Below are 9,971 nucleotides of genomic sequence, written 5' to 3'. Positions count from 1 at the left end.
GTCCAGCACAAAATGAAGCCACCCCTCCCAAGCACTCATGGGTTGGTGTGTGACTTCCTGAGGCTGCAGGGGGAAGGAAAACGGAATTATTTGGAAAGCCAGCATTGCCCACCCATGCTCTGTGCTGGTGGACAGGGGGCACAGCCAGGCCAGGCTGAGGCCAGGAGCCCAAAGGGCTGGAAAAGGCCAGAGGGCAAGCACAGGGAGCCAGGAGAGAGCAGGGCATGGGGCCAGGCTGGATGAGGGGACCAGGTCCTGCCTCAGTGGTCCCAGCCTGGAGGAGACCGTGGCTCTGTCCCCCTCTGTCCGATGGGGACCTGAGGCTGCCCCGCACGGAGCTCCCGGAGGGGCTCACCAGGACCAGGGTCTGTCCGTGCCGGGCACCCACCGGCCCCTCCAGCCCTCCCCGGAGCCACCACCGGGAACCACACACGGCAGGGAGGCACCGGGCCGGGCGCGGGGCCGGGCAGGGACGGAAGGAAGCGGCTGTTTCCAGCCCGGGGAGCGCCAGAACAGCCTTTTTCCATCAGGTGCTCTGTCTCCAGCAGCAGGAGGCAAAAGAAAACAAAAGGCAGGAGAGGAGCGGGACAGGAGGAACCTGCGCGTCTGGATCGTGTAAGCGGCGACGTGCAGTAAACGCGGGCGGGTGATGGATGTGCCGGAGGGGCCGCGCAGGATGCGCCCTCCCCGCATCTTCCCCTGCCCGCATCTTCCCCTGCCCGCATCTTCCCCTCCCCGCATCTTCCCCTCCCCGCATCGTCCTCCCCTCACCTTCCCCTCCCCGCACCTTCCCCTCCCCGCACCTTCCCCTGCCCGCATCTTCCCCTCCCCGCATCTCCCCCTCCCCACCGCTGGCCCCCGGCCCCGCTCCCCCCGGAGCCCCCCGTCCGGGGTGCTGCTGTCCCCCCAGCCCCGGGGGACAGCCCGGCTCGGCTCTGCCTCCCGACGCCCAAATCTGGCTGTTCTGGGATGCCAAGGGCGTGATTTACAGCCAGCCCCGAGCATCGCCCGCCCCGGCAGGCAGAAGGGCCGCCGGGGGAGCTGGATTGGGGCTGTATAAATAATATTGAGCAGGGCCCGGGGCAGCGAGATCTCGGGCTGCCAGCGTGGGCACCCCTCCTGCCCGCGGCACCCTGGCACCACGGTGGGGCAATGCCCCTTCCCTCCCTCGGGAACACCCCTCCTGCCAGGATGAGGGCTTTTGGGACAGCGGGGGCACAGAAGAGGAGGGGTCCTTGTCCCACAACAGAGCACCCATCCTGCTCGATGCCAGCAACAAATTCCTGGGCGCCCTGTCCAGCCGTGCCTGCCTCTGTGTTTATGCAATGGCAGGAGCCGGCAGAATGAAGCACTTTTTGTTTTTCCCTTTTTTGAGAATGGGGAGTTTTAATTCCCACCAAACAATGTTCTTTTTCCAGCAGGCTTAAAATAAGCTTTTTTGGCTCGGGCGTCTCTGGAGCCGTTGTGCAAATAAGGATGTGAGCTCCGTGCTCTGGCGGGGCCAGCGCTACCTGCCAGGGGGGTTTTGGGGGGACATGGGAGGCCCCCGGGCCTGACCCTCCTCCCACCACAGCACAGGACTGGCTCTGGCCGGGACAGCTCGCTGGAGCTTTCCTTTGATGAGTGGAAAATGTTGCTCACGCAGAGATAGGGATGAGGCCGCGCTGGAGCCTCTGCCAGAGCCGCCTGTCTGCCTGGGGTGGGTGTGAGCTCAGGTGTGCACAAACCCCACCAGGAGCTGCGTTCTGGAGCAGCCTGGTGCCCGGGGAAGTGGCCGTGCCCTGCAGAGTGGCACCAGCAGCATTGCTGCCCATTGCCCATGGAGGGGACTGCAGCCCCCACCCCAGAGCTCCCACCCCTGCAGGGACATTTCTGCTTGTGGGAAACTGCACAAAGCTGTTTTCTGCCAGCGTGGAGCTGTGGCCTGACTTGCCCCCACTCCCGTACCTGCAGTCCCCGTGGTGTGCTCTGCTCTGCCACACGATCCCTGCCCAGCACATCCCTGCTGCCAGGGAGCGTGGCACGACACGGATGCCCTGCATCTCTTGGCCTGGGGGGGGTTCCATGGGGCTTGTCTGGCAAATAAACACCTGGCTTTACTCAGGGCAGGTGGAGCTTTTCTTCACAGCCCCATCTGGATGCCCGTTCCCCATCTGCAGGCCTCGGTCTCCACCCAAACACCCATGGCAGTGTGGCAAAGTGCTGACAGCAGCAGAGATGAGCACGTACCAAACCTGAGAGCACCTCTCCTCTCCCCTCGGGGCAATCCCTGCCCAGGAGAGCCCTGGGGGGCTCCAGCACTCCAGCTCCAGCACACCCTGCTCCATCAGGGATGGCACTGGATGGCACACGGAGCCCCCAGCCCTCCCGTCCCAGCCTGGAGGCAGAGCTGGCCCTGACCCAGCCTCCCCATCCCAGCCCCTTCCCTGGGGCGAGGCCGGTGGGGAAAAGCCTCCCTCGCCCGCCCCCGCCTCCCCCAGCTTATCAAATTTGGCCATGTCTGAAAAGGCCTGGTTTCCTTTTCACCAAAAAAGATCAAAACTGGGTAATTGGCTGCCGGCACAGATGCCTCTGCGCCTCTCTCATGTGTAAACAGCATTGCCGAGCGCTGACACAACGCAGCGGCCGCGGCACACGCAGGCGCTGCCACCGGCCCTGCCGGGGCTGCCAGAGCGGGCTGAAGTCGCTGGGTGCAGGCAGGGCTTGGCTCTGCACCCCAAAAAATGCTGGTGGCCAAATGCCGGGTGCTGCCGCACACCCCAAGCACAGGCAGGTGGCTGCAGGGCTCCTCCGGCAGGTCCTGAGGTGACAAACGGGACACTCAGTGCTCAGGTCTCAGCCGAGGGGACAGCAAAGCCTCTGGAGCTGTGCTGGGGCTGTCCTTGGGGAGGTTAATGCGGGCTGTTCCCTCTGCATCCCAGGGCTGCCAGGAGGAGGGGGACAGCGCGACTTGGGGGTGCAGAGACCTTCACCCCATTTATGGGGTTTTCTAGAGGCACAGTTCACGGGCTGGGAAAAGGAGGTGGAAATTTCCCTCTGCCCTACAAAGCTCAAGGGCCTTGAGATCCCCGGGGATGCACAGTGAGGCGGGAGCAGCAGGAAAACATCCAAAGGAGCAGGGCAGAGCCTGCTGCCCGGGAGCGTGGGGAACAGCGGCGGCAGCCGGGGCTGCAGGGGAGGAGACAGGGATGCGGGGAGGGCGGAGGGATGGAGGAGGGATGGAGGGTGGAGGGATGCAGGGAGGGATGGAGGGTGGAGGGATGGAGGAGGGATGGAGGGGCGGAGGGATGCAGGGAGGGATGGAGGGCGGGATGAAGAGGAGGAGGAATGGAGGGAGGGATGGAGGGGCGGAGGGATGCACGGAGGGATGGAGAGGAGGAGGGATGCAGACGGGAAGGACTGGGAGCGCTCGGCTGGCGGACAGCACCATCGCGTGGCTCCTGACCGCACGGACAGCGACAGAGCAGGGGTGCAACGCCAGCCCTTGTCCCCTGGACGGGGAATTACAGTCAGCGCCCCCGTGCCTCAGTTTCCCCCACCGCAGCACCCTGCACCGCGGTGCCTGGCCCCGGAAGGCATCACCCTCCACACCCAGCCCCGCAGAGCCAGGGGCAGCTGTGGGCACAGCTGCTGTGTCCCCATGGCAGGAGCTGGAGCACAGCACAAGGGGAAGGGTCTGGGGACAGACAGACCAGGGGCGCAGGGAGTGATGGCTGCCACCATCTCACTGCTGGGCAGAAGGGTCTGGGGACTCCTGGGGACGGCAGAGCTGCTGCTGGGGGTGGCTCACAGATGACAGCAGACCCTCAGCCCCAGGTTACCTGCTCACCTTGCTGCCAGCACGGGGCACAGCCAGCCTGCCCCTGCTCTGCCAGCCCAGCAGCCGTGTCCCTCCGGCCCTGTCAGGCTGTGACCGTGCTGGTGACACCAAGAGAGCCCAAACGCCCTCCCCAGAGCATGTTATTGCCAGGAGAGCCCCTCAGGGCTGCCTGCTCCAGAGGGGACCCGCCACTGACCACAGTCGCCACCGCCAGCAGAGCCAGCGCCTGGGGCGGTGACGGGTGGCCGAGTCCCAGACCACGCTGGCCCCCTGCCCTGGCTGCTCCGAGGCTCCCTGGCACCCTGGGGACCGGACACACCTCTGGCAGGGCACAGCCGGGGGCTGGGGCTTTCCCTTTTTAGCTGCCCGGCTTGCAGGGACCGGCCACAGTGCAGGACAGCGGCCGGCACCCGTCCGTGGCCATGGAGAGGGCTCCAAACCTGGTAGGTGCCTCCCCGGCAGCTCAGGGCTTGCTCCTGGTTTTCCTTCTCTAACAGAATTATTTGCATGCTTGTTTACCTGGGGTTGTTTGCTTGGAGGTGCCCGCTGTGGCCTGCCAGGGCCATCGCCCCCATGCCCAGCAGGGTGAGGATGCAGCAGAGCCAGCCCAGCCGGCAGCCCGGCACCGAGCTGCCTGCCCCGGGCACTGCACACCCACGGGCAGGGTGTGGGGCAGCCTGGGCCACTGCAGGGACACCAACAGCAGCGAGCAGCACTACAGAAAGCAACTTTGTTCCCTACTGGGCAGCCTGCCGGGTGGCAGCACACGGCTGCACGGCCCGGCGAGGCCGGAGGGAGAAGGGAAGGAAAAAAGCATCTTTTCTCTCTCACCGTCCTCAGAGCACAGAGGGAGGGAGAGGAGGGCTTGGATAAAGATCTCATTCTTGACTGTCTCATCTCTGAAAGGCTCCTGTTAAACCAGAGGCTGCTCAGGTACAGCCTGAGCTGGGTAACTCCCAGCCAGCAGCTGCCTCGGGGTGGGCAGGGAGGGGACAGGGCACAGCTCAGGCAGGACAGGCAGGGGCACTTTGGGCAACACAAACTGCCAGCTCCGAGCAGGGTGAGGGGCAGCCACACGCATCAGCTCATCAATGACAGAGTGCCCTGCAAACTGCCCTGAGGTGTTTCTCACCTGCAGGCCAGCACTGCCTTAGGGCATTGAATGTGCCACCTCAAAGTCAGTGTGGTCCTGCCATCACCTGGTGACCCCGGGGAGGAGGGGGAGCTCCCCTTCCACGCCAGTCCTGCAGCCCAAGCAGCCACTCACCATCCTCCTTCTTCCTCAGCTGCTCCTCTGCATCTTCACCTTCGCCATGGTCCCGGTTCCCGAAGCCAAGGACCAGAGCAAGGCAGCCAAGGGCAGGAGAAGGGGCCTGGCACGGGCACCAACAGCCCCCCCTGCCCTGGCCTGGGCACCTGCTGACCCCTACAGCAGCATGGCAGAGTACGAGCACAGCATCCAGGACATGGTGCGCCAGCTGAGGAACGGCTCCGAGCCGGGGGACACCAAGTGCCAGGTGAACCTGAGGCTCTGGAGGTCCAACCGCAGGAGCCTGTCCCCCTGGGCCTACAGGTGAGCCTGGGGCAGGGACCTCGGGGACAGGCAAGGTGGCTCTGTGCCAGCACAGGGGCTGTGCTGGCTGCTGGAGGCTGTGAGGCAGAACCCAGCTTCACCCACTGCCCCCATCACCATCTCCCTGTCCTGTTTCCTCCAGGATAAACCACGATGCCACACGGATCCCAGCAGACATCCCTGAAGCACGGTGCCTCTGCACTGGCTGCATCAACCCCTTCACCATGCAGGAGGACCGCAGCATGGCCAGCATCCCCATCTACAGCCGCCTGCCCGTGCGCCGCCTGCTCTGCCCGCGCCCGGGCCGCACGCCCTCGGGCAAGCAGTGCCACAAGAAGTACCAGATGGTGATGGAGACCATCGCTGTGGGCTGCACCTGCATCTTCTGAGGCCGCAAAGCTACGCCCTGCAGCTCCCCCAGTGCTGGGCACCTCACCAGCTTGCTCTTGCTTCCCCAGCTTGCCCTTTGGGAGAGGCCACCCGGCTGGGCATCAGGGTGAGGGGAGGTCCCTGTGCAAGAGCTCCTCCAAATTCCCATGCAGGTTCCATCAGCCTCAGCCCCAGCAGCTGCTTTGGGGACACCCAGTGCAGAGGCAGCCCCTGGGAGTCACCCGGCCCCAGACACCGACTGCCCCCAGCCTCCAGGGAGGAGCTCAGCTGTGGGCTGGGGGAGAGAGGGAGCCAGCTGCCCATGGTCCTGTGGCTGGGCAGGGTCAGGGTCAGGATCAGGGTCAGGGTCAGGATCAGGATGAGGGTCAGGATCAGGAGGTGAGAGTTAGGATCAGGGTCAGGGTCAGGATCAGGATCAGGGTCAGGGTCAGGATCAAGATCAGGGTCAGGGTCAGGATCAGGATCAAGATCAGGATCAGGGTCAGGATCAGGGTCAGGCCTCCTCCCTTCCCAAAGTCCCCATTTCCCTTTGTTTGCTCCATCGCTGCAACAGCTCCCGGCAGCACCCAGCCCTCCTGTGCTTCCCAGTCCTTCCCAGTCCCTCCCAGTCCTCCCAAGTCTGTCCCAGTCCTTCCCAGCCATCCCACAGGTTCCTCTGTGCCAGGCTGGGCAGCACAAGGAGCGGGGTGAGCTGCTGGTGGTTTGGGCAGCTTCTGAGGTCTCAATAAAGTGCATTGCTGGCCCTGGTCTGAGCTGCTCTGCCTTGGCCCCTCACGCTGCCCCTCTGTCCTGCCCAGCTTCTCCCACTGAGGCTCTTCTGCCCCCCAGACACAATCCTGGACAGCCCCAGAAGCAGAGAGCGCCTGGCAGGAGCTGTGAGAGCCCCCCCTGCATCCCTGGAGCACAGGAGCAGGGCTGGGCTCCAGGCATGGGAGAGGCCGTGGGATCTGCAGCCCTTCCTGTGAGGCTCCCAAAGGCAGGAGAGAGCTGGGAGCTGGGAAGCTCGGGGGGACCCATCTGCTGCCAATGCCAGCCAGCCTCGCCCCTGAAAGCCCCCCAAGATCCCTCCCAAACACTGTGACCTTTTTCAGGAGAAGGCACAGGCTCCTTTCCAGCAGAGCCAGGGGTGAGGGAACAGGGAAACTGAGGCACACGGCGCAGACACAGCAACACTGGGCAGGAACTGTATTCCTGAAGGCTTTCAAGTCACCGGGACACAGCCTGTCCCTTGTCCCCCAGCCCCCCCAAGGCAATAAATACTCCCCAAACTACCACACACCAGAGCTCCTGGCCCACCACCCCTCGCGGGCGTCACAGCTCCGTCTTCACCTTGTGCATCAAGTCCTTCTGGTCGATCTTGTCCAGCTCCTGATGCCAGCGGTTGTAAGCCAGCAGGGCCACGTTCTTGGCGGCCACCGCCGTCATCTCCATGGAGCTGGCCACCCACTCCACGCCGCTGAGGTAGAAGAGGCTCTCGTGGAGCACGATGGGCGGCAGCGCCTTGGCGGCGTCGTAGCGCGGGTACGTCTGCCACTCCGCCACCTGCACCGAGTAGTAGGACCTGAAGAGGGTCTTCAGCTGGGGCTTGTCCAGCGGCTGCGGGGACAGCACGCGCCACACCGCCGCCTCCTGCGGCTGCTTGCGCCGGAACGCCGCCGAGATGTTGACGGGGCAGATGTTGTCCATGGCGTGGAAGAAGAGGTCGGGGGTGTCGGTGGTGAGGATGCTGGTGAAAGGGAACAGCTTGGGGTCCGGGAAGCCGAAGTAGGAGGAGTTGAGGTAGCCGTGCACCACCGAGGTGACGGAGGGCTGGAAGGCTCCGGGGAAGTCGGCGATGGGGGGGTGGAAGTTGTCGAAGGTGAAGTTGGTCCTGCCGGGATGCAGCGGAGTCGTCAGCACCACCAGGTCGTAGAAAGCCGAGCCCTGGCCTTCGGTGCTCTCGTAGTGGACCTGGTACAGGGCTCTCCCCTCTGAGGAGAGACAGGGGACAGTCAGGAGCAGCCCTGAGCCCCAGGTGGTGCTGCCTTGACCCTCTTTTATCCAACCCGACCTCCATCCCCTGGTTTTGCAGCACACACCAGTGCTGGACCACAGCACCCGATGGTTATGGATGAGTTTCTGATGCCTTAGGGTGGCAGAAAGGCTTCATTAAGACATAACATGTTTCCAGAGAGGCCCAGCCTAGTGCGGGCAAAGAGGACTGGGGGAACACAGCCCACATCCCAGGCCCCAGATATTCTTCTGCTGTGGTGGAAGGGGGAGCGAACCTGCAACAAGGATGGTGCCACAGGAGAACCTGGTGAACCTCAGGAGGGAGGGAGGGCAACCTCCCTGAGGTTGGTGCTGCAGGGTCCCCACTGGATCAGACAAAGGGAGAAGGACAGACCCTCAGGGCCGGAGCGAACCTGCAACAAGGATGGTGCCACAGGAGAACCTGGTGAACCTCAGGAGAGAAGGACAGACCCTCAGGGCGTCTCCCAAATGCTTCACCAGGACCAGGATGCCCTCCAGGCACAGCATTCCCATGCTGCCACCACCAGCCTCCCACCCTGGTGCACCCAGAGCCAAACCCACGCCCAGTCTCACCCGAGCTGTGCAGGGAGATGCCTGTCACCCTGGCAGAGATGACATTGGCTTTGGTCAGCTTCAGCAGACCTGAACACACCAGCTTATTCCCGCCTTCCACCGCCCAGGTGCTGCCCTGCGCTCCTGCCAGCGACATGGCCCCTGCAGAGAGGAAGACAAGGGTGGCCCCAGAGCCGCAGAGGGGACACTGAGGAGGGTCACCCAGCAGGAGGAGGTGGCTTCACCTGCGAAGGCGGGCACCAGCACAGACTGGCCGTAGCTGGAGCGCAGCACGGCGGCGATGACATCGTCCACGAAGCGCTGGGTGACACCGACCTCCAGCAGGGACTCGGCCACCGAGCGCTGGGTCATGTTCACAAAGGCCTCGCCCCCCAGCGAGCGCAGCAGCTCCTCCAGGCTGGAGAAGGCGTAGCCGTGTGCCTGGTACTTGTAGATCCTGGAGGGGACAGCAGCAGGGGGCACCTGGTGATGCTCTGGTGCCAGGGAAACAACCCCCCCAGCCCCACGGGCTCTCCTACCTCATGAACTTCTCCATCACCTCCTCCACCCACATCTGCAGGCGCAGGAAGCTGATGCCATAGTGCCACCAGAGGCGGAAGAGGTTGAGCAGGTACCAGTCGGTCTCCTCCAGGACGAAGTGCTCCCCGCTGAAGATGGCGCTTTTCCCGGCCACCTCGCGCCGCTGCTTGAGGCCTGCAGGAGCACAGGGACCTCGTGGCTGCCCCTCCCCGGGGCCGGCTGGCTCCTGGGAAAGGCCAGCACTGGACATGTCCAGGCAGGGATATGGGCAAAGATGCTCTTGGAGGAGCATCAGGAGTGAGACACCCCAAGGCACGGGCTCCCAGCCACATCATGTTGGGGCACCTCATGGAGCTGCTGCTGCCAGCTGGGACAGACTGGTAGGAGTTCGTGAACAACCGCCCAACACTAATTCCAGCAGGACCCCCTGATGGTGACCACCCTGTCCCTTCTCTCTCCAGGAGAGACAGCAAGGGGCTCACTACATTCCCTTGGGTGCCAAGGGGGACTGGCAGAAACCCACCGGCAGAAACCCACCCCACTCCCCCACGCACAGAGCCTGGGGGTGTCCCAGCCCCCAGCTCAGCCAGGGAGGCCATGCAAGCGCTGCTCTCACCCAGGATCTTGACGAAGTCCTGCATGTGGAGGCTGAGGGCGTGGATGGAGGCTCCCCGGCTCTCATACTGCTGCTTGTTGACGGTGACGGTGGCCAGGCGCCCGCCCACGCCCGCCGCCTCGTACACGTCCAGCTGCACCTGCGGCCCGAAGTGCTGCTGCAGGAAGTACGCGGAGGCCGAGCCCCCCAGCCCGGCGCCCACCACGGCTGCGGGCGAGAGCGGCGAGAGGCCGGGTCAGCATCGCCCCGGGGCCCCGCCGCTCCCGTGGCCGCGGCGGGGAAGCGCCAGCGCCGCCTGCGAGCGCGGCCACGCTCGGGGATGGGGATGCGGGGCGCGCAGCGGAGCGAGGGGCGCGGATCGCTCCGGCCCCTCCCGCAGGCTCGGCCCCCGCGCCCCGGGGAGGCGGCACCGGAGCCGGGGAGGGGCGCGGAGGGGGCACGGGGCACGCTGGCATGCTGCCGACATG

General features: G+C 64.8%; 2 protein-coding genes across 4 annotated transcripts; one reads left to right on the top strand and one right to left on the bottom strand.

The window, feature by feature from the left end:
- Positions 1-233: 233 nt before the first annotated feature.
- IL17B (interleukin 17B) lies at positions 234-6,146 on the top strand. 3 transcript variants are annotated; one of them, XM_039701470.1, is made up of 3 exons: positions 234-615; positions 5,107-5,393; positions 5,536-6,146. In XM_039701470.1, the coding sequence occupies exons 2-3, from the start codon at positions 5,134-5,136 to the stop codon at positions 5,780-5,782; spliced, it is 507 nt and encodes a 168-aa protein (XP_039557404.1). In that variant the 5' UTR covers positions 234-615; positions 5,107-5,133; the 3' UTR covers positions 5,783-6,146. The 3 variants fall into 3 exon arrangements, with proteins under 3 accessions (XP_039557404.1, XP_039557403.1, XP_039557405.1); XM_039701469.1 differs by lacking the exon at positions 234-615 and adding an exon at positions 3,339-4,263; XM_039701471.1 differs by lacking the exon at positions 234-615 and adding an exon at positions 4,274-4,753.
- An 807-nt stretch (positions 6,147-6,953) lies between these two features.
- PCYOX1L (prenylcysteine oxidase 1 like) lies at positions 6,954-9,710 on the bottom strand. The gene is made up of 5 exons (XM_039701466.1): positions 9,505-9,710; positions 8,888-9,062; positions 8,594-8,805; positions 8,370-8,510; positions 6,954-7,753 (listed from the first exon to the last, which is right to left on the bottom strand). The coding sequence occupies exons 1-5, from the start codon at positions 9,527-9,529 to the stop codon at positions 7,095-7,097; spliced, it is 1,212 nt and encodes a 403-aa protein (XP_039557400.1). The 5' UTR covers positions 9,530-9,710; the 3' UTR covers positions 6,954-7,094.
- Positions 9,711-9,971: the final 261 nt, after the last annotated feature.

Source organism: Passer montanus, unplaced genomic scaffold (genome assembly GCF_014805655.1).
Source record: "Passer montanus isolate IOZ18808 unplaced genomic scaffold, ASM1480565v1 scaffold15, whole genome shotgun sequence".
Lineage (NCBI taxonomy): Eukaryota > Metazoa > Chordata > Aves > Passeriformes > Passeridae > Passer > Passer montanus.
Note: the sequence above shows the minus strand (reverse complement) of the source record. Positions and strands in the feature narration are given on the sequence as shown.

Excerpts from the sequence above, each read along its gene's own strand:
- IL17B (XM_039701469.1), top strand. The coding sequence starts at position 4,243 with ATGGAGAGGGCTCCAAACCTG. Across the intron at positions 4,264-5,106 it reads TGGAGAGGGCTCCAAACCTG|CTGCTCCTCTGCATCTTCAC; the intron begins GTAGGTGCCTCC and ends CTTCTTCCTCAG. Across the intron at positions 5,394-5,535 it reads CTGTCCCCCTGGGCCTACAG|GATAAACCACGATGCCACAC; the intron begins GTGAGCCTGGGG and ends TGTTTCCTCCAG.
- PCYOX1L (XM_039701466.1), bottom strand. The coding sequence starts at position 9,529 with ATGCAGGACTTCGTCAAGATCCTGG. Across the intron at positions 9,063-9,504 it reads GGACTTCGTCAAGATCCTGG|GCCTCAAGCAGCGGCGCGAG; the intron begins GTGAGAGCAGCG and ends GTGCTCCTGCAG. Across the intron at positions 8,511-8,593 it reads GCTGGTGCCCGCCTTCGCAG|GGGCCATGTCGCTGGCAGGA; the intron begins GTGAAGCCACCT and ends TCCTCTCTGCAG.